The sequence below is a fragment of the Muntiacus reevesi genome, chromosome 2 (genome assembly GCF_963930625.1).
Source record: "Muntiacus reevesi chromosome 2, mMunRee1.1, whole genome shotgun sequence".
In the NCBI taxonomy this organism is placed as follows: domain Eukaryota; kingdom Metazoa; phylum Chordata; class Mammalia; order Artiodactyla; family Cervidae; genus Muntiacus; species Muntiacus reevesi.
The window spans coordinates 122767147-122790937 of record NC_089250.1 but is presented as its reverse complement, the minus strand read 5'-3'; the positions used below and the strand labels follow the sequence as shown (position 1 = coordinate 122790937).

The window sequence follows — 23791 nt, the reverse complement described above, 5'->3', positions numbered from 1 at the left end:
CATCTTCATCATTATTGTTATAAGTAATATAAAATATGATATATTATAAATAAATATTTATGTTTGGGCCTCTTGCTTCCCATGAAGTTGGGCAATAATTTAAATTTTTAAAGCTTTTTGTTACTTATATCTTGGTTTGCATTGTATAGATTAATAAATTATGTGGATTAATAAATAACAATTTGTAAAAAGTTAAGATTTGCATGAAGATGCTAATAATATATGGGAGGGCATAAGATTATACTAGTTTTTTAAATTATGCATTCCATTTCAAATGGTAGTTGGGTTGGTTACATTCTCAAATGACATTTTTTTATTTCAAATGACATTTTTTATGATCTCATTTGTATTTTCAAAGCAACATTAGACATAGTCTGAAGTGTTGACAGTTGTGAAGAAGTCTGTGCAGTGATGCTTCATCAGATAAATAAGTGATATTTTAAAGCTTGTGACGGTCAGCAAAGCGTGGCTGCAGCTACTCGTGTGTCAGTTTTAAAAGACAAGGACAGGTACCCAAAGGAGAAGAAGCTGTCAGCCTCTTTAGTCACTTAAGGCTAAATGTCTTTAGGTTAAGAATGTTTGGATAGACACTTCTTTTTATCTCTTCTACTAAATATAGCTGAAAGGTGGAGTTAGACTGACCAGCTAGAGTCTGTGGGACTGTTGGCACCAGGGTGGTATCAACAGAGGCCTGGTGGGGAGCCAGAACTCTCACCCTCTGCAGCCCCACCCACCCAGAGGTATCAAGATGCGTCTGTCCTCCCTGCTCTGGGAATTACCAAAGGCAATAGAGTTTTCACTCCTGAGTGATGGTAGTGAGCTCTATCCTCCTTCCTGTGTCACAGAAGACCTGCTAAAACAAGATTTGAAAAGATCCAAAGTCTCAAAACAATACCCAAAATATCCAGGTTTCAATCAAAATCACTCCACCAAGAAGCAGGAAAACCAACTAAAATGTGAAGACAATCAACAGACACCAACCCTGAGACAACACAGATGTTGGAATTATCTAACAAGGACTTTAATGCAGCCTTCAGTAAGCAATTAACAAACCTGCTTGAAACAAGAAAATAGCGGCCCCAGCAAAGAAATAGAAGCTATATAGAAGAATCAAATGGAAATTTTAGAACCAAAAAATAATAATACCTGATTTTTTTTTTTAAACAAATGCAGTGGAGAATGGAGATGACTGAGGAAAGAATAGGAGAACTTGAAAAAAAGAGGAAAAGAATTACTCAGTCTGAACAACATGAAAAAAAAGACTGAAAAAGTAGTTTTACGATCTTTGGAACTGTTTAAAAAGATCTAACAGTCATGCCTTTTTAGTACTGAAAGGAGAGAAGAAAAAAGTGACAGGGCTGAGAAAATAACAATAATGAAAAATAATAGCAACTGAAAACTAGAAATAATAGCTGAAAATTTCCCAAATTTAATAAAAGACATCAAGAAGTTGAGCAAACCTCTTACATGAAACCCAAAGAAATCCATGCGAAGACAAATCATAGTCAAACTTATTCCAGCTAAAGGCAAAGAAAATAATTTTGAAAACATTCAGTAAGAAATGGCACATTGCCTGTAAGGCAAAAACTGTTTGAATGACAGTGAATTTCTCATCAGATAACATGGAGGCCAGAAAGAAATGGCACAATATTTTTGAAGGAGTAAGAGAACTGAACTGTCAGCAGAGAAGTGTATATCCATTGAAAATATGCTTCAGGACTAAAGAACATTGTCATTCTTAGATGAAGGAAAGGAAGATAATTTGTCGTTAATAGATCTGTCCTAAAAGAATGTATAAAGGAATTTCTTGAAACAGAAAGGAAATGATAAAAGATGGAATCTTGTTATATAAAGAAAGAAGATAGAATAGTAGCAAGAGTAAAAATATAGTAAATATAGTAGCCTTTTCTTCTTGGGTTTTTTAAATAGTGTTTGACATTTTCTGTTTTGCTATTTTCAAAAATTTTAACACTATCAAATGTGGTTCTCAATGTATGTAAATAAGTATTAAAATTATAATGGGGACAGGTAAAGGGCCTTAAAGGTAATATTTCTGTACTACAGCATGTGAAGTGTTGACACCAAAATGAATAGTGATAAATCATATATAATGAAATACCTGGAGCAGCCTATTAAAAAAAAATCTATTCAAAGAGATGTGCTCAAATACATTTTAGATAAATAAAAATGGAATTCTAAAATATATTCAGGTAACCCATAGGAATAAAGGAAAAGAAAGCAGGTAAAATAAAAAAAATTTTTTTAATTAATAAGTTCTAATATATCAGTGTAAATGGTTAAATAAATGGTCATGTAAGTGGTCAAAGTTCAACAATTAAAAGACAGATTAACTGTGGATTAAAAAAATGACACACTGTATGCTGCTTACAAGAAATCATTTCAGACATAACTGTATAGGCAGGTTGAAAGGAAAAGGCAGTTTTGTTTGTAATAGCCAAAAACTGAAAACAACCAAGATGCCCCTCAGTAAAGTGCTTAAACAAATGGTGGTATATTCATACTCTGCAATACTACTCAGCAGTAGGAATTAACTCTTGATACATGCATGAACTTGAATAGATCTCAAGAATAAACTGGGTGAATAAAAAAGTCAATCTTTAAAGAACACATACCATATGATTCCATTTGTATAACAACAGAATTACAGAGATGGAAAGCAGTTTGATGCTTTCTAGGGTTTAGGGGTAGTTGGACGTAGGGTGTGACTATAAATTAGTAGCACAAGGGAAACTTTTGCTGAAGTGGAACACTTCTGCATCTTGATTTTGATAAGTGGTTAAACAAATGTATGTGTGATAAAATAGCATAGAACAGTACACACATACTGTACCAATATTAATTTCCTGGCTTTATATTGTCCTATAGTTAATCCAAAACGTAACCATTAAGGGAAACTGGGTGAAGAGTAAACTGGACCTCTCTATGTTATTTTTCCAACTTTCTGTGAATCTCTTAATTGTTTCAAAATGTTTTAAAAAGCAAAGAGATAAATTATGAATAAGAAGAATTTGAATATCTTAAATGCATTAATATGTTTTATGCATCTTCAGGTACAGGAAAGCAAGTATCTTTAATGCTTACGTTAAAATTCTAAAATAGTAGAATGCTTCCTATTGTATGACTTTTTAAAATTAAATTTTCTTTTTATTGGCCTTGTTTGTGCTCAGTCATTTCAGTCGTGTCCAACTCTGCGCCAGCCTGTGGACTGTGGCCTGCCAGGCTTCTCTGTCCATGGGATTTCCCAAGCAAGAATACTGGAATGGGTTGCCATGCCCCACTCTGGGGATCCTCCTGATCCAGGAATGGAACCCTTGTCTCCTGCATTGCTAGTGGATTCTTTAGCCACTGAGCCATCTGGGAAGCCCTTTATTGGCATTAAAGAGGCTTATAATGAAGAGGCTTTGAACCCTCTTTAGCCTTTATTTTATTCTTTTTAGTGTGTTTGCTTCCTATTAGAGATCTGTTGGATTTATCTGTTGTTTACTTAACCCTATCATCTCTATCACAGCCTTATTTCTGTTTCCCACTTTTCCACTATATGTAAAATATTCATTTCAATTAGATCAGTGTTCTGGTTTTTTAGTAGGATGGTAAAAACTATTCATATCTGAGATATGATTCCTTTTCTACTCTTGTACAACTTTGTTTTTTCTCCAGAATTAATAATTGTCTTGTGTTCTTAACTTGCTTAGTTTTTTTGAAATATATTTGATTAATTGAATCCTACACTCTCTGAATTGTAAATATCTTGCTGTTCATTTTGAGTGTCAGTTTCCCCATTATCCTAATTTAAAGAAGGAGTTGCACATAGGTTTGAGTTTTAAAGCTTTGGTATAAAGAAAATTCTAAATAGTAAAACTTCCTTGTAAAACCAAGGTAAATGTAAATTATCTTTGCTACTTTTTCTCTTTACACACATACAGTGTCTAGTTGTAGGTAGACAGATGCATATTTATTTCAGCTTCGCTCCTCATAGCTAAGGAAATCTTTAGATATTTTTAAAGAGTCTATATCCTCATCAGTCTCAAACTTGGTAATATAGAGAAGTGGGGGAGAGCCATGGAGTATAGGCCAGAACACTTGGGTTCTAGTTCTGATTTAGTTGCTAATTCACATATTCAATCTAGGATAATGAGGGTAACCTCCTTGGTCTCAGTTTTCTTTTCTCTTTAATAATGACAGGATCAGACTGGATTATAACTGAGACCTCATCTATCTAGTTCAGATGTGATTTCAGATAGATACATGGTTTAATCCTGACTGTATATATAGAATATCTAAATTAAGAGTGTTTTCATTTTCACTATTTCGAAAGAATTACTCTGATGTTTTGAGAGAAATTGGATTAAATAACCTAAAGTAATTTCTAAAGCATTGAAGAGATGGGAAATTATAAGACAAAAATGGGCTATAAATATCATTTTTCTTGTACTTCAAATTATGATATGGAAATTGTGGTTTTAAATTCCTAAAGGTCCCTAGGAAAGGAAAATTCTAAGTCATCTGGAACTTTTTGTTTACTATCCAGTAGATCAGATTTGACAAATAAAAGGTGCTCTGAAACAATGTGTGGCTTTTATGGTGAGTTATTTAAATTATAGGCTATAGAAGCTTGAGGGCTTCCGAAGAGTTCTTGGTGGTCCAATAGTGTTTAGTTGATGTAACCAAGGGCAGAATGTACTGCTTTTCATTTGAAAATATTTTATTTAGTTGTGAATGTGATATGAGAGAGATTTCATATGTGGGATACTTCATTCCTTTTCAGAGGACGTTAAGGTGAATTACATACATTTGGAAATCAATTTATAAGTTCCTTACTGTACCTGTTCTTATACTTTTGCATGTATTCCATGATGATTATATGCCTTTTTATGGGATCCTCTGAAAAGCAGATATGTAGTTTAATAACAGATGTTTGTTCATTGGTTATTATTCACTAATAACATATTTTATTGGTTTTCAGGTACTAGAAGAAGCAGAAGCTCAACACTTATATCAGTCCATTTTGCCTGATATGGTGAAAATTGCACTCTGCCTGCCAAATATTTGTACCCAGGTTGGTGGAAATGACTTCTTCCTCAGTAGCTTTCTTGAGACTCACAATTGGATCTTGTTTAAACTCAAATTATCAAGGTCAAAAAGAGAAGAGAGAGATGGAAACAGTTTTTGCCAGAGTGATAATTTTGCTCTACTAAGGAAAAGGTTAGAGGTTATAGAGAACACTGCAAGAGGACATTAAAAATGCAGCAGTCAATTTCTGAGCTTCAGTTTACAGTGTTGATGTTTGCTTACTCATACTTCTTTTTCTGTTTTTAAAACAGTCTTTAACTTTCAAAAAAGGCTAGTTAGTATTTCAAAACATATTAATCGATTTAGAACATTTTATCTTCAAAATGGTTTAATACCTGCACCTTCCTCTTCTCTCTCCCATTGTAAAGCAAATGAATTCACGGTACATTCTTTTTTCTCCTTTTTTATGTATGTGTTTTTTTAATGTTTTTTTTTATTGTGATAGAAGTCACATAACATAAAACATGCTGTTGTAACCATATTTAACTATACAGCTCAGTGGCGCTAAGTACATTCACACTGTTACGCAGCTCTCACCATCATCCGTCTCTCAGATTTTTCGCCTTGGTAACTGAAACTGTTCCAATTCCCATTAACCATGATACATTCTTAACTTTTAAAATGAAAGAATCTGTATTGTTTTGTTTTCTTTATTGCTACATAACAAACTACCTCAAAATTTAGCACTTTATAAAGCAAGAAAATTTTATTATCTCAGATTCCTTTGGGAGTTTGGGAGCAGCTTAACTGACTGGTCCTAACTTGGGCTCTCTCCTGGTTGCAGTCAAGGTGATGGCCAGCACTGCAGTCATCCTCAGGTTTGAGGCTGGAGGACCCACGTCTCAGTTGGCTCACTCACAATGGCTGCTGGCAGAAGCCTTACTTCCTTGCCATGGGACTCTAGGTTGATTGGGTGTCCTCATGACATGGTTGCTAACTTTCCCAGAAAAAGCCACCGAAAAAAGAGAGGAAGGGTCAGTGCCTTTTTTGACTTTGTATCTGAAGTCACACACTGTCACTTTCTTTATTTTTTCCTCTTTATTAGAATTTTGTCACTCCATCTAGCTCATACTCTGCCTCTCAAGGTGGGGGATTATCAGAGAATTTGTAGACTGTATTTTCAGATAATTATAAGAGATTGTTGGTTTATTGTTCATAATTGTCCTCCTGTGTTTCTCACAACAGTAGCTTGAGTTTGCCTCTGTCTTTCATTTCTAGGCCCAGCCCCTTGGCTGCATGGATGCTAGCCAGGTTTCTGCTAACACTGGTGATCCACAGGAGCTCTAGGGACAGTTTGGTGGAGCAGTTCTTGAAGGTGTAGGATGGTCCCACATATTGCAATCTGTCATTGGAACACCTCAGAAAACACATAGTATTTGGGGGAACCAAAAGCCATGTCCAAACAAATACCTGGTTCCAAATGTTGAGTGTTCTTCAGTGTGCTATATTTGTTAACATTACACTGTGACATTTCCAATTTTACATGGCAATGATTTCACCTCTTTAGTTCATTTTACAACTCTTCTTGTTTATATTGGAAGTTATTTGCTTGCTTATATTTTATGTTCGTTCTTTTCTCTTTTCCTCCTTCTTTTTTCCCCTAGGTCATAAAATTTCTCACTACCTCTTGGACTCTGCCCCTTATGAAGACTTGCCTACATCTCCCAGCCAAAGTTAATCATTCCTGTTTCATTCAAATCATCCTTAGCACATTATTGTGTAATTTATGTCTTTATATATCTCCTTCCCTAGATTATATTCTCCATGAAGGGAGATCATCTTTGTCTCCCAAGGTCTAACATAAAGAAAGATAGCACTAAGTCATGTCCAACTCTTGGACCTATGGATTGTAGCCCGCCAGGCTCCTCTGTCCATGGGATTTTCCAAGCAAGAATACTGGAGTGGGTTGCCATTTCCTTCTCCATAGTGCCTAACTAAATGCTTCTTTAATTCACTATAGTTCATAATTGACAGAATATAGTCTGTTTTGGGGGCTTCCCTGGTAGCTCAGCTGGTAAAGAATCCACCTGCAATGCAGGAGACCCTGGTTCAATCCCTGGGTTGGGAAGATCCCCTGGAGAAGGGATAGGATACACACTCCAGTATTCTTGGGCTTCCCTGGTGGCTCAGATGGTAAAGAATCCACCTGCAATGTGGGAGACCTGAGTTTGATCCCTGGGTTGGGAAGATCCCCTGCAGGAGGGCATGGCAACCTGCTCCAGTGTTCTTGCCTGGAGAATCCCCATGGACAGAGGAACCTTGCGGGCTACAGTCCATGGGGTCACAAAGAGTCGGACACAACTGAGTGACTAAGCACAGCACAGCCTGTTGATAGGAATCACTTTCTCCTCTGCTCTTTCCTTCATACTTTAGAGAGAAGGTGTATTTAATGGGATATGTATTCAAGAGCACCCAAGTTGTAATCTATAACAAGTCAGGTGGTGGAGCCAAAATCAGATTCATGCTGTCATCTTCTTTCCTGGCTTAAAAACTATTTGTCCTTCCATTAGTGCACTAATGGGGAGAACATTTTAGTTTTGTCCTCTGTCCTCGACTAAAAAGTAAACTTCTGCTGTAAATGTTAACATTCAGTTATCCAAATATATCTTTGGCAAGTTAAATTGTGTAGTTGTTAATGAGTTATCATATTAGCATTCATAATAATGTACATATTAACGTTGATTGCTGTGATATGATCAGGACAATTCTATCTGCCTATTATTTTGGGATTAATGCAGATATCCAAGATTTTTCTGGGTCTTATTGAAGGGAGAAGGAAAAGCACCTCTAAATATCATTGGAGCATTTTGAGATTTAACAACTGATAGGTAAATTGGCAGTTGGTCTTTGGCTTTCCCAGCATGTCTTTAAAACCATACAGTTTGAACATTTAAAATAAAACCCACTGAACACAATACTCATGTAGAATATGCTAAAAATAAAAGGTAAGTTAACTTGGGTTTGGTACAACTTGAAGACATGTCAGACATAAAAACTTGAGGGAAAAATGTTCTGCATCTTCCTTAACTTGGTTATGTAGGAAATGCCTATGTTGTTGCAAGTTACATGTAAATAAGTCTGTATATGCATTTTCCATTAATTGCTTTAATAAAATTAGATTTGGGTCTTTTAAATTGTCAATGTGAAGTGTGATTCAGAATTAAAAGGAAAGTACTTATTTATTGATTTAATTTCCATAGATCATTTTATTTCAGACTGAAATAGAAAAATTAGTCTGTCCAATAATCTTCAAATGAGAACAAAATTTAGCATATGCAATAATAGCCAACCTCAACATTACAGTTTTCTCTTCCATCCTTTGTTTTAATTTTTCATTACAAGGTAATGTGTTTTTATTTCTTACTTGCTAAAGGAATCCTGTTTGTCACTAATACAAGTAATGTTTGTGTTCTCTTCACTGTCATTATTATTGATTAGAAATCTGCACTTTGTCAAACAAGTACATTTTCCCAATTATCCTTAATGAACTGCCCTTGACTTCAGCAGTATTGCTGATTTAGGGATTCAAGAGTGTCCTGAAATTATTCCTACCTTAATTTAGCAAATGCAATTTGGTGCCTCTGCTTTTGAAATTGCTAAACTAATTATTGCTCTTCTTGTCTGTATTTTTTGTTTCCTCTATCAGCCAATACCGCTCCTGAAACAGAAGATGAATCATTCCATCACAATGTCACAGGAACAGATTGCCAGTCTTTTAGCTAATGCTTTCTTCTGCACATTTCCACGGCGCAATGCTAAGATGAAATCAGAGTATTCTAGTTATCCAGATATTAACTTCAATCGGTATGTTTTCAAGAGAACACTTTTTTAACAGTAAAATACAAAAGGTTGGCATTGATTAATTTGCCAAACATTTTATGTACAATTATATAATTTAATCTTTATAGTACAATGAGTTAAGTGATACTTTTGGCATTTTGCAAGCAAGATGATTAAAGTTCCCGGTTATAAAACTTGCCTAGGGTCCAGGAGCCAGTAAGTGACAGGGGTAAAGTTTGAGCTCAGGTCTGTCTTACTCCACGGCCCTTGTTCTTTCTGCCCTGTCAAGTTGTCCTTCCCCTGTAAGTGCCCTGGATTCTTCATGCCTGTTTGATGTGATTATTTATTCACAGGATGTTTGTTGTACATTATATTTCTTGTATGCTGAAATCATTTAAGGCTGCACCATGAGTCTTCCTTTCTCTAAAGTGAAAGTGAAGTGAAGTAAAAGTCGCTTAATCGTGTCCAACTGTTTGTGACCCCATGGACTGTAGCCTGCCAGGGTCCTCTGTCCATGGGATTCTCCAGGCCAAAATACTGGAGTGGGTAGCTGTTCCCTTCTCCAGGAGATCTTCCTAACCCAGGGATCGGATCTAGGTCTCCTGTATTGCAGGCAGATTCTTTACTGTCTGAACTACCAGGGAAGACTCTGTAAAGTGTGAGTTAACATTGACTTTCACTTTTTACAGACATGATTAATTAATTAATGTAATGTTTTTAAAAGAAAGACAAAATAATGTTTACATTTTTATTAAGGTAGTATATTGTGAAGATATTGATAAAATTTCAGATTCTAGCCATTTCCCCAAATTATCACTTTCTCCATAATTTACACAGAAAGATTGTAAAATCTTCTTGGCAAATGAATATAATTTTTTTTCTTCCTACACCCTTCCCCTCACCCCTCCAATCTGTTTTCCACATGAGAGTTATCTTTATGAGATCTGTGAGTAGAATGTGAATTTTTTCCCCAGTGTCAGGAGCGGGCCTTCAGAAAATTGTTAGAATATGTGCTCCTCTTTCCCAGTCAACTATGTGTAATATCCTCCTCCATTACCTCTGTGTAATCCCCATCTCCTGCCCCTGAGGGGTGGGGCAGTAAGGACAGGGAGCAAAGGAGATGCAGTCATGAAGCAAAGTTACATGACTTTGCTCAAAGTGGACAAAGTTCTGTTTACTGTTCTGTATTTGTGTTCAAAGTTCATTGGCATGGTAATGCAACTTCTTTTAGTTTACCTTTTTGATGTTGTCTCATTAAAAACTTTATTTCAAATTAATTTATTAAACATGTAAAAAAGTTGCAGAAATAGCACTGAGAATTCCTGTATATAACTCACCTAACTTCCCTTTATTTTAATGTTATTATGTAATTATATAACCATACAATGTAACCATAGGAAAATTATCAAAGCCAGGAAATTAATATTGGTATAATACTGTTAACTTGGACTTCCCTGGTGGCTCAGATGGTAAAGCGTCTGCCTACAATGTGGGAGACCCGGGTTCAGTCCCTGGATCGGGAAGAAAAATCTCCTGGAGAAGGAAATGGTAACCCGCTCCAGTATTTGTGCCTGGAAAATCCCATGGACGGAGAAGCCTGGTAGGGTACAGTCCATGGGGTCGCCAAGAGTCGGACACGACTGAGCGACTTCACTTTCACTGTTAACTGACTTTATTTTAATTCCAGCTGTTTTTCTGCTGTTATTTTTCTGTTCCAGGATCTTCCCACTTTCCCCCATGGCATTTACAGTAGTCCTCTCTTATCTGTGGCTTGCTTTCTATAGTTTTAGTTACCTGTAGTCAACTGCAGTCTGAAAATGTTAAATGGAAAATTTCAGAAATAAAAAATTGGTTAAGTTTTAAATTGCACATCATTCTGAGTAGCATGATGGAATCTTGTACCATCCCACTCCCTCCCATCTGGGACTTGGATCATCCCTTTATCCAGGATATCCCACCTCTTAGTCACTTAGTAGCCTGTCTTGGTTATCAGATCAACTCTTGAGGTATTGCATTGCCTGTGTTAAAGTAACCCTCATTTTAATTAATAATGTCTCCCAAGCACATGAGTAGTGATGATGGCAATTTGAATATGACAAAGAAAAGTTGTAAAGTACTTCCTTCCATGGAATCGTGAAGGTAAAAGAATTTCATGGTAGTTTTGCTGTTACAGTCACAAGTTATTGCCACTCTGCCTGATAAGTGCTTAGTTAAGATGGAAAAGGCGTTAAATATGTACAATAGAATATTTTGAAAGCAAGAGACCACATTCACGTCTTACTATATTGTTATAATTGTTCTACTTTATTATTAGTTATTGTCATTAATGTCTTACTGTGCCTAATTTGTAAATTAAGCTTTATCATTCAGTGTATATGTATAGGAAAAAAATATGTATACACAGGGTTCCATACTGCCCAGTGTTTTAGGCAGCTGCTGGGGAGTCTGGGATTCCCTGCAGGCAAGTGCTGTAGTTTTCTAAGTCTCCTCTACCCTGTTCTTCTCTTTTCCTTTTCTTTCATAATGTTGACACTTTCAAAGACAACTCATCAGTTATTTTGTAGTATGTTCTTCAATCTGGGTTTGACTGACATTGTTTTCACAAGTGGAGTGAGGTCATTGCATTTTTGACAGAAATTCAAGAGAACTGATGTTGTGTCCTTTTCAGTACATCGTATCAGTGGGCTCTTGAAGTTGGTATGTTTTGCTGCTGGTGATCAATGACCTCTCTAAGGTGGTGTCTGCTGGGTTCTTGTACTGTACAGTTATAGACTCTTCCCTTTGGGATTAATAAATATCTTGGGGGGGGGGGAGGGATTTGTTGACACTATGCAAATGTTTGCATTGTATTTCTCACCACTATCTTCAGAAGCCATTGGTGGATCTTGTCTCTAACAGTTATTACTGTAGTGTTTCCCTGTTGTGATTTTTTTATTTCTCTCTTTCCTTCTACATTTATTGAAATTTTATTGTAAAGAAGAGCTATCCCTTCTTACCCAATTTTAGTATCAAAATGGACTTACATATATTTTATTCTGTGAGTTAATATTATTCCATTTGGCCATTAGAGCTCCTTCAGGTTGGCATCTGTGTTCTTTTAAAAAGCCCCCGACCTTTTTTTTTTTTAAGTTTTTTTTTCACTTTCTGGCCTTATGAGGTGCCAGGCTCATCTTATGTTTTATATTACCCAACTGTAGAATCAGCCAATTTTCTCAAGGAATCCTGGTTCTCCTTTTATTGGAGAATGGTACTTGGAGACTAAGATCTAGTTTATAGGTTGCTCAATGTTACTAGAGTGTCACTGTTTCTTCTTCTTTTTCCTTTTTTTTTCTTTTTTCTGGCCAAGCTGCACAGCTTGTGGGATCTTAGTTCCCCAACCAGGGATCAAACCCAGTGAAAGCACCAAGTTCTAACCACTGAACCCACCAGGGAATTCCCATAGAGTGTCATTATTTACAATGCCACTTACTTTATATAGACAGCATTTCTGACAACTCCACAAGCCAGCGGAGAAATGAAGTCACAATTCTTTGCAATGACATAGAAAGTTATCCCAGATGCTTCTCTCTCTTATGATGAGAAAAATTCTAAAATTTATCTTATTAGTACTTAATATAAATTTTTATTAAAAGTAGCACACTTTGGTATGTTTATTGTATTTTACTTTGTTTGACAAATGAAAGTAAAACATGATTTGAATACAGGAATACTTATTATGCTGTAATAATTCTTAGACAATATTTGTAGTGCTTTCAAACATTAAAATATCAATGAAAATCTTTGTTTTTGCATACAGTTTTTTCACAGCAGTACTAAGGAGAAGTGAGACAATAAGTAATGAATGATTTGAATAAGAGAGTTTCTTTAAAATATCAAGAAGATTGTATTCATTTTATATCATATCTTTGGTTGTGTAAATACCACTTGTGAAGGGCATGTTTTTAGCCTGATTTCCCAAATTGATGTGTTGGCTAATTTTAAGAGAATAGTGTTTAGTCATTTAGTTTAGTTCATGTGTACAGTGAGCAGTTGCAGTGTTCACAGTGTGTTAAGTACCTTTAGGTTACGAGAAAAGGGACAGGCCAGTTTCTGATTTCTGTGCCCTTCTTTCCTTCACATGGCTTTTATTCCTCTTTTAAACCTTACCTGACATTTGCCTGTTTCTGATAGCTCTTGTCCTGCCAGGATAGATGTGCTTCTGCTCTGGCTTGCTATAATAGCCTGTACGTACTTATGTTGTATAAAGCGGGAGTCCCCACCCCCACTGTGGCCTGTTAGAACCTGGGCTGCAAAGAAGGAGGTGAGCAACAGGCAGGTGAGCAAGTGACGCTTCATCTGTATTTGCAGCCAGTCCCCATCACGCACGTTACTGCCTGCACTCTACCTCCTGTTAGATCTGCGGTGCTGTTAGATTCTCATGGGAGTGTAAAACCTCCTGTGTGAGGGATTTAGGTTGCATGCTCCTTATGAGAATCATCCCGAAACCATGCCCCTGACCAGGTCCATGGAAAAGTTGTCTTCCACAAAACTGGTCCCTGGTGCAGACATAACCAGTTGTCTTCCACTTATTCCTTCCATGCTGGGGACCACTGATATAAAGAATAGGTGCACAGCATTATGACACTGTATTAGAGAAGGATATAATCCAATAAGGAAAACCTTCCTTGAGGAAATATCTTTTGAACTAAGTATGAAAGGGTGAGCAGGAGTATTTTTACCCAGGAAGAAAGGAAAGTTGATTGCATTCTGGGCAAAGGGACACAGCCTGTTCAGGAACTGTGGCAGCCTGCACGCAGCCTGCCGGGGGCTGAGAACGCCAGGGTGGCTGCAGCCTGGAGACAGGAGAAGCTGCAGAAGCAAGTTGAGGCCAGTGGGCTGTGCTGGGGAGGCCATCCTAAGGCAATAGGAAGTCATTAAAGGACTTGTTATAGGGGGAGAGGGAGGCTGGTGCACTTGATTAGGTTTAAATTTTGAAACATTTGTTTTGACTACAAAGGGGGACCCAGTGGAGAGGGGCCAACTACTACATGCTGCAGGAAAGAGAAGATGGTAGCTGGAATAGTGTAGTTGTGGAGGTGAAGCTGGGGAGACTTGTGAAAAAGAAGTCAATGTGATTGTGATGGATCAGATTGGTGGGTGTCTGAAGAGAGGCCTCCAGGGTGCTTCCTAGGTTTGTGCAATCAGGTGTGTGCCTTAGTGTCGTCTACTTTTCCTACTGTACTGCCTACCTGACTGTTATAATTGCTTGTTTAATCCTTTCAGTGGGACAGAGAGCTTATCTGCTCTGTTCTTTGTTGTTTTCACAAAATCTTATGCATTGTAGTCCTTCAGTAAATCCCTGTTGAATAAATGAAGGTAAACTTTATAGATGAAACATTTGAGAAATTAAGTGACTGGTTAGTGGCAGCGTGCTATGACTATAACTTCGTTGGCTTGATCTCAGTGTGTGGTCTTTTACTTTTCTTTCTTTTTTTTTTTTTTTAAAGAAAAAGAAATTTACCAAAAAAAAAAAGAAAATAAAAAAAACCCAAAAAAACCATTTCTTTCTTTTTTGTACAAACCCTTGTGTCAAGGGCTGACTTTCAATAGATCGCAGCGAGGGAGCTGCTCTGCTACGTACGAAACCCCGACCCAGAAGCAGGTCGTCTACGAATGGTTTAGCACCAGGTTCCCCACGAACGTGCGGTACGTGACGGGCGAGGGGGTGGCCGCCTTTCCAGCTGCGCCCCGTGTCCCGGGACGAAGGGCTCTCCGCACCGGACCCCGGTCCCGACGCGCGGCGGGGTGCGCCGCGCCGCGGTCTTTTACTTTTCAAACTGCATTGTATTCTTAGGAATTATGAGATGTTTTATTTTTAGGCCACATATAATTAAATGTTTTTTACCTTTGATTTCTTTAGTATTTGGGATAGGATTAAGAGAAAACAAAGAATCTTGATATCTGCAATTGCAGTTGTATAAAGAACCTGTTTATTAATTACAACTTTTCTGCCTATTTGAAAAATTATTAAAGAATGTTTCTTTACAAGTAGACTCACTGTTAGTTACGAGCTATTTATCTCTCACAGATTTTCATTTTTAATATAGAAAAGGAAATGGTCAAGTTTTGTATGTAAGTAAAGATGTGGAAATTTAATTTTGCAGAAATATAATTATCTATTTCCATCAAGAGTATTATAGTAATAAGGATTCTCCAAGGAGTAAGTAGCCTGTTTATTTGGAATAAATGTTTGGTCAGCTCTAGGATCTGTCAGAGACGCTATAAATTATAAAATTTCAATCTGGAATTCCAAAGACAATCCCAGTGATTTTGGAGTTGTTATTCTGAGTTTTGGTAAGAAGTAGCTCTAATAATGGTTTAGAATTAGTGTTCCAGTGACCACTTAGAGTTTGTTTCTGTAGAATGAATAGTCAGCTAGTAATATATCTTGATGGTTCCTAAGAAACTTTTGAGGTCTTAGTTATAAACTTTCTCAGAAGATTCTTTGATTTAAACAGATTTAAATTTTTTGATAAGAATTGTGAATCAGTTCAGAAAGCCTCTTTTCTAGATAAATTATTTTTAAACTGTATTATGAGTATTTTTAAAGATAACCCAACTTCAGTACTTAACAGTATCTGATTTTTCTCTTTTTTTCACCTGTTTAACCCCACTTTGTTTTTCCCTAGAATATTTTAAAGCAAATTCCAGACATTAAATTTTACTCATTAAGAATTCAGTATTTAAACTTGTCACAGATAACTTCAGTGCTATATCTTGATTAAATATTTGTAGCCCTTTTCTCAGAAAAGCTTAAGGTTCTCTCTTGGTAACTATAAATATACATTCCACATTAAGTAAAACAAAGAAAAACACAAGAAAGGGAACAGATGTTATGTGTGGTTAGATTCAGTAATTGTAGGTTTTTAAAAGAAATAAAAAATTGTATATAAAATGTGATCTCAATTATGTTAAAATATCTGTATCTATTAATATACTTTGTGTTTATCCCTATACATAATAAATGTATGTGCATAGAAAATGGACTGACAAGAAAGTGATTACCATTGGGTGGTGAGATAAACACATTTCATACACATCTATATGTTTTCAGATTGCTTTTGTAATGATCATATGTTACTTTTTTAGTCGGAAGAAATATCAGTTAAATAGGAAGAACAAGTCAATTATCAGAAATGGTTAAGAAAAAAGTAGACAGTTTTTGTAATTTGATTTTGAGAGTAGAATCCCACAGAGATTTTGAGACTTTCCAAAATAGCTAGTGTGGGTAACTTCTTCCTTCCTAATTAAATTACAGCCCTGTAAACACAGTATCATCACCTCCCCTTCACTCTCGGCTGACCGTTCGGCATGTAGAAGAAACACAAGTACGCAGGGCCCTCTGATGGCTGCAACACTGACAGCCTTCTTTCCTCAGCAGTGAAATGGACGTAGGTTTGGGATGACTGACAGGTAGAAGTCAAGAGGTCTTGGGAAGCCTTGACTTCTGTGACTTCTCATTTCCTGCTGCCATAACCAGAATTTATATTAATTTTAATATATGTTTTATTTTTAAAGCATCTTTGTTTGTCATCTAAACTTTTGACAGGAGAATGCTGGTCTTGGCAACGTCCTGTTATCTCTTTTCACTGTGCATGGTCATGTATCCTGTAGACTGAGCTGGTTGGCTCTGAGTGTCAGCAGGTTAGGCTTGATGGGAAAAGAGGCTGAGCCATTTTTCTTAATGAAGAGAATATGGATTAGAACAGTGTAAGTGTTTTATGTAAATAAGTGTTGAGTTTTTTTAAGCTGGGCATTATGTAATGACTTATTCTGTCCTTTACTTACTCATCATTATCTGAAGTTTTTGCATAAAAATATCTAATAGCTAGTATTTTTAAGTGCCTGCCATGTACCAGTGACTGTACTGTTATTTTTTTAGTCTTCATATCAGTCCCTATAAATTCAATATTGTTTTCTTATTTTTCAGAGGAGGAGTTGGAGACTTAGAGAGGGTAGTTTACTTTACCAAGTTAACTGATATAATTGGAGTTCAAAACTCAGGGTATGGTTGGCGTTTTTTACCTTATAGCTAGTCAGAAATTAGAACTATCCTTAGAAATAATCCTTGATCTGTAAGAATTATTTCCAATCTAAAATGACCATGAGGGAAATAAGCTTACAGCATCCCAGTTGCATTTTTAATCAAATAAGAGTTTAAGTAGCAGAAGTGGGACTTGAACACTGTCTTCTGTTCAAACTTAGTGCTGTTTCATTATGTCTCACTTCCTCCCAAGAGCAGATGCTCTGAGTGTGCTCCATAAATGAAAAACAACCAGTAGTTCCCCCTTTTTCTTGTGGCTTATGAACAATCAAGTACCTAATTTGATGAGCCATTTGGTAAGCAGATTATGGAGCATTTTGTTGTTGGCATGTTTCTTTTTTGCATAGTTGCTATTTATGATTATAGTTTCTGCCAGTTGGGAGTTGTGTATGTGTGTGCGTGTATTTTGTCTTAAAAGGTTAGGACTAGTTAATTGAATAAGAAAAATGGTAAGGGTATGTGATAGAAGGCTGACGTCAATAAATTGAATAAGTTTTCCCTTTTTTTATTTATTGTTGTGTTTTTCCAGCCCTGTTTAGTTATGTTAAACACACCTGACCTTTTCCCCTGCTTGCCTTTCAGGGTCTAAACATTCTTATAAAGGCTTCCAATGTGATTAGCATTGATGCTTCTGAAATTGCTTAGAAACTGATGGTCAGAGATTAATTGTAGGTTGCAACAGTGGTCAGCCCAGGAGGCTTTTACATCTGTCTCTTCCCTGGATTGAAAATGCTGCCGGGGCCATATGGCACCCTGCTTCACAGCAGTGCCAAGAATGACTTTCTGGCTGGGTTCCGGATTATCATTTGCTTCCACTTTAAAATGGAGGTTATAGTGCTTTGGGTTTGATTTATTGTACACTAATAGGATTAATCCTTAACTTGAAATCACATGGGAGTGTGTGTGTGTATGTGTGTGTGTGTCTAGAATCCAATTCCAGTAATGTTATCAGTATTCCATTCAGGGAAAGATTTTATTAAACTATGTTTTTCTTTATATGTATGGAAAGAAAAACAGTTAATATGTAGCTGACCCTTGATTGACTTACTGAAAATAAGGAGTTTTGTTTAGAACAAAAGGCCTAAGTGGCCTTTTCTGTTTGTTTTCTTTAATAACCTGTAATTACTGTTTGGTTAAATGCTAAAATGTCTTCCCTACATGAGGAGGGGATAGTACGGCCTAGTTTATGTGCATTTTCACATGGATGCCTGCTGACTCAAAGTATGACTTTAAATATATATATCCATGGACTTCTCTGGGAGTCCAGTGGTTAAAACTCTGCTTCTGCTGCAGAGGACGCAGGTTCAAGCCATGGTCTGAAACTGAGATCCTACATGCCGTGTGGCAGAGCCAAAAATCCAAAAACACCTTGGATTTGAAAATTAAAAAAAAAAAAAAGGTATTGAGGAATTAAAAAAAATTGGGTGGTGCTTGATTATTACAAGAAGATCTCAGTCTCTGAATCTCTGTCGCTTTCTGTATTTGTCTCTCTGAGTGTGTTTTTCTGTGAGTTTCTGTTTCTCATACCCTCCCTCTGTCTCCAGCCCAGTTTCTGCTCTTTCTCTTCTCTCTTGCTAGCCCCATCTTTCTATCTCTTCCTTTCTTGGGCTCTTTCCTCAGTACTTTTGTCTCTTCCTCCCCCTGTAACTGCTGTCCTTCAGATAGTACATTGCTTTGGTAGCTTTCAGTCCTATAGAGTGCCTGTGTTTTTATGTTATTTTCACTTGCTTCCTCATTTATTTAGGTAGCTATGCACGAATCTACAAATCAAAATCTGATAATTGATGCAGGAATTTTAAACCTGCCTCATCTTTCCTGTTGTTCTACCTTCTTGTTGTGTCCCAGACCTCAACCCCACACATTTCCCCATCAGAAAGATGGGAAAGCTTATTTGGTTACACAGTGATTTGAAATTAGAGCAATAAAGGAAAAGAATGTATTGAGATTCTGTTTGATTTGTACCTATAAGATTTGGACCTGAAAAATAAACAGTAGTGCTCATTTGTAGTGGGTGATAATAACAGCCTTATAATCCTTCCAGGAAAGTCCATATTGCTAGGGTAATAAATCTGTAGTCCCAAGAGTCTCTTAAAGTTAATAATTTGTCATCATGGTTCTGAAATATGTGAACTTTTATGTAATTTTATAAACAACTGACCACATACTGAAGCTTAGGATGCGTTTTATAAGGGGGAATTATTTCTTAAGGGCAGTAGTCATTTTCACTCGCTATGCAACAGTTCTGTGGAAGAGGAGCTTTTTCCTCTTAATTGAATTGTATACTACATCAATTCATCTCTTAAAAAAAAAAAAAGATGAAAGCTGTGTTTATACTGATATTTATCCTGCTTCCCTCTACTAACCTTGGAAAGGGATTTTGCAATGAATCCCAAGGTATTCATTTAGTAAATCATATTTATTTGATACAGGATGTTTAATTAAACTGCCAAGTGGCTCCTTCATTTTGACTATCATTTTGATTTAAACAAACTATTCTGGCTGACATATTGCAGAAGAAACCAAACTGAAACCTGTGTTTTCATAGATTCTTCCATCAGGCAGTTAGATTTTAAGAGTATTTTTAATAAATATTTTAGAAAATACATTCTTTTAGAAGAGTAAAAATTATCACACAGACACTCAAACTATTTTTAAACATTAATTAGATTTCAGATTTGGTTAAAATGCTCTCTGATATTTAGCATTCTTTCAGGAAATAAGGGTTTATATAAATTGTTTTCTCAGAAATTGACCCTGAATAAAGAATTTCAGATCGTTGAAAACAGGATTATTTGACATCTGCATTTCCTTCTCTTTTCCTAATTCATTTCATTTGCTCAATAGGATTTTCTCATAGAATTAACTTTTCCCTCTCTGCATAGTTACATAAGCTTGTTTTTATAATCGTGGAAAATTTTACCATTTCGGCACTTATTAAAGTGAACTTTTACTTGAAGGGTTTCTGGTTTTAAAGCAAGAGTATGTGACTAGAGGCAGATGACTAATACTTCATCATTTATAGCCACAGAATTTCTTTATGATTTTTAAATACCTTTGTGAAGCTAGCTATTGTGCCTGAAAGCATGCTTTTGTGTTGGAAATCTTTTGGTGAACTACTTACTCAGGTCATATACTTCCAAAGCCTTGCTTTTCTTTCCTCAGGATAAATTGCATTATGTGTTACCAATAACAGTGCCACATCATTTCAAGGAAAACTAAATTAACTTGTGCAAGTCCAGGTTGCTGGAAACCGGATGACATGGGGTAGCCAGTGTTTTGGTTACCATACAAAGAGTATATTTGTTTAATTACCAAGGATTGGTCAGTCCGCCAGTATCTTGTCATACCTGCTTGTTGTTGTCATAGCTGCCCCCCACCGCCAAGCAATCTTATGAATTTTTTTCCTGATACCATTTTGTTCAGTCATTTAATGACCTAGTAATATTATGGCCAATAATATTTGCCATGGGGGAAATGAGCATTAGCTCACTGGCCTGATTGTCTTTAGGGGACCAGATGGTGCCTTCTCCCCACAGGAAGACAGACTGGAGGAGCGTGGTTGTTAGAGTGCCATCTGATGTGAACACTTTGAGAAAACCCGATTCTCATTGCTTTCAGTCCTCTCCAGATGCTGTTTGAATCCAGACAATTTCCCAGTTTTCTGTCGTTCCAGAATTGTCTTCTGGAATAATTACTTCTTTTGTTTTGCTAGCAATATAGATTTTAGTTTTTTGTGAATCATTAAGGCATTTAAAATCATCTTTACGCTCTTTCATTTCTGGTCTCTTTCAGGTTGTTTGAGGGACGTTCATCAAGGAAACCAGAGAAGCTTAAAACGCTCTTCTGCTACTTTAGAAGAGTCACAGAGAAAAGTACATTCCTTTCATTCTTACTTGTAATTTTTATCACTGATGAGGACAGTTCAGACAGGTCAAAAGCATTGTGTTCAAAGTACACTTTCCTGCCCAAACCATATTAAAACTAGTAATGTAATATTATAACCTAAATTTTATGCATATGTTGTGTGTATATGTAAATGTGTACTGTAAACATTGTGTGGGTTTTATGTACTTGGAAATTAGATCAGCATAACATAAAGTAATGAATGTTCATGAATAAGAACAGTAAATCAGTACTTTCAAAAGAAAGTATATTGACTGGGAGATATATTTTGGGTATTCTTTATTTAAAGAAACATTGACTGGTATAATTAGTTTATTTGCAGAGGCTAACCAATTCACTGCCTTCCTACCATCCCTCTCTTTTGTGCCTCCTTTATGCCCTTATCAGGTTCCTGTGAAACAGTGTTTGTACTTAGAGTTCACATATCTTGTCTTCCTCTGTTGGACCTTGACCATCGTGTTTTCCTAGAGGCTAATCATAGCACTTGAGACAGCAGTGGTGAATATCTAGCCAACACTGGTAGTGACCAGCTAATAATAGATGGGCGTTGCCACTCTTATCCTAGGAGCTGGGTTGACTGCAGACAAGTTTTTTTAACATCTCCAAATGGCTGTTTCCTCATCTGTAAAATAAAAGAATAATGATAATTTACTTCATAGGGTAGTTAAGTATTAATGAGAAGTTACATGCTTAATAAATGTCAGCTATTATCATGGGTAGCCTTTCCTGCAAATAATTGTAAGTTTGCTTTTGTTAAGTAGAGCAGGTTAACTCTGTTCCCGTGAAATGAGTTCTTTTTAGTTCTGGTCTTAAAGTGTCACACACTGAATTATTAATGTCACTGAATAATATAATAATAATAATATTACTGAATTATTTTAAGGTCATTTTTCTCGTATCCTTCCCTTAGTAAGTTATCTCACATCGTGGATTTTTTTCCTTTTGAACATATTGCTGTTGGGCATGGTTCAGATTTGAGGAAAAGAAATCGATGATCAGGATTTTGATATTTCAGGGACAAATTCATAGACTTCTTTTGATAGTGGGCTATTTATTTCTTAGCTTATCATTTTTAGTTTTGTGCCCTGTACTGAATGAAATAGTAAGGAAAGAAAGTGAAGGTTCACTAAGACTTATGAGACATAAAATTGAGTTAAAATTTATACTAACTTGTTAGAAAAATAAGTATATATTTTGCTATCCTAAATCTAAACAGAATGAATACCATTACTATATCTTAATAATTTGAAGTTTATTTTTCTGTCCCTGAAGTCAAATCATGCATGTCATCTCTAAAAGCCAACTTGCCTTTCCAAATTTTAGGATTTTAAGTGTTTGGAGGAAAATGCTAAAATTTTATTTTTTCAGCTAGAACTTTATAAATCATCATAAGTATTGGGAATAAGACTGAAAAAATAAATGATAATTAGACATTTTATTTTCTGACTTTTTCACTATACCCAGTAATTTGGTTCTTTGTAGAAATATAGTATGATATGCTATAGGTTTTTAGGATATAAAGCTACAGACTTAAGGAAATACTAGGTAGAATAAAAGAGAGGTTTGCAATTTAATAATTATATATAAAATTCTGAAGTTCTACTGCATAGAAACTATAGAAACCTATTTAAAGTACCATATTTCATCAACTCTAGGACATGATCTATGACAAGAAGTTTCATTATATTATATACCACTAAGAATGAAAAAATACTCAGGATGAGGAAGTTCGAGGTGATATCTTAGAAAGCTGGGACACCAGAGATCTGTACCTTTAGCCTAAGAATAGGTGAGAAATTAACTTTGCCATGCAGAAAGGTGACAACAAAGAAACTGCAGGTGTCAGCCTAGGTAGAGAGGGCACCAAAAAAGTCTTCCCTGAGAATATGAACCATGAGCTTCAAGTCTAGGACCTGAAGTCTTATTACCAGGGTGATCCATAGAAGCTGACAACAGAAGGTTTAATTCAGACTAGTCTCAAGTTGGTGGTGTTCCCAGAAGATGGCTGAAGCAGATGTTCATCTTCTTTGGAAAAGTTCAGCTTTGAAACAGACCAGTAGCAATGGCTAGATACCTTTGACTATATGAGGTATATTCATAGCTTCAGAAACTTAATATATGATAATATGCTTTTTAGAATTGATAAAATACAATTCCATCAAGACCAACTTTTCAGGGTTGTCAGTCTATATAATTATAGTGAGGCTCTTGAGACTGAATAATTTTAAACAGCTTTCTGAATTATTTTTGATATAATTTTAGATAAAACTATCTTATAAATGGAGTATTTATAAAAAGTGATGACTCAAATGTAGTATATACTGTGAGTTTATTAAGAGAAATATCTGATTAACCAAAATGACCTATTCTGGTATAAAAGCTGCCTTTTTATGAAAGAAAGGTAATAGGCATGTTCTCAAGGGTTTTTTTCGGGGGGTTATTAATATATATCTAAAGAGTCATATCTCCAGTACTCTTCACTTTTCACTTTCACGCATTGGAGAAGGAAATGGCAACCCACTCCAGTGTTCTTGCCTGGAGAATCCGAGGGACGGGGGAGCCTGGTGGGCTGACGTCTATGGGGTCGCATGGAGTCGGACACAACTGAAGTGACTTAGCAGCAAAGTCATATTATTCTGCCTTTTCTCTTGCTTTGCCAGAAATGTTCATTTTTTAAAATTTTCTTGGTCTCTCCTAGTATATATGAGGGCCATTTAATGTTCTTATTTTTCTGCTAAATTACTGAATGATGATATAGACTTTAGTCTCCTATTAATAGAATCGCTTCTCTAGTATTTGAATTATTTGACTTATGAATTTTAAACATGCTAACCATTTGTCTTAAAGGAAGTTAGACATCTAAAGAATATTTTGTAACTCATGTTAACCAAATTCTGTTTTCTACTGTAACTATCCCATATGATTTTTGAGTTG

At 36.0% G+C, this 23791-nt stretch overlaps 1 protein-coding gene across 2 annotated transcripts in view; it reads left to right on the top strand.

Moving 5' to 3' along the window:
- Positions 1 to 23791, top strand: part of PARG (poly(ADP-ribose) glycohydrolase) — a 114830-nt gene that overhangs the window by 43866 nt on the left and 47173 nt on the right. For both annotated transcript variants that reach the window (XM_065922773.1, XM_065922772.1), the window contains exons 8-10: positions 4985 to 5077; positions 8738 to 8895; positions 20747 to 20826. In XM_065922773.1, the coding sequence (XP_065778845.1) occupies positions 4985 to 5077; positions 8738 to 8895; positions 20747 to 20826 (331 nt within the window). The remainder of the gene's footprint in view (positions 1 to 4984; positions 5078 to 8737; positions 8896 to 20746; positions 20827 to 23791) is intronic.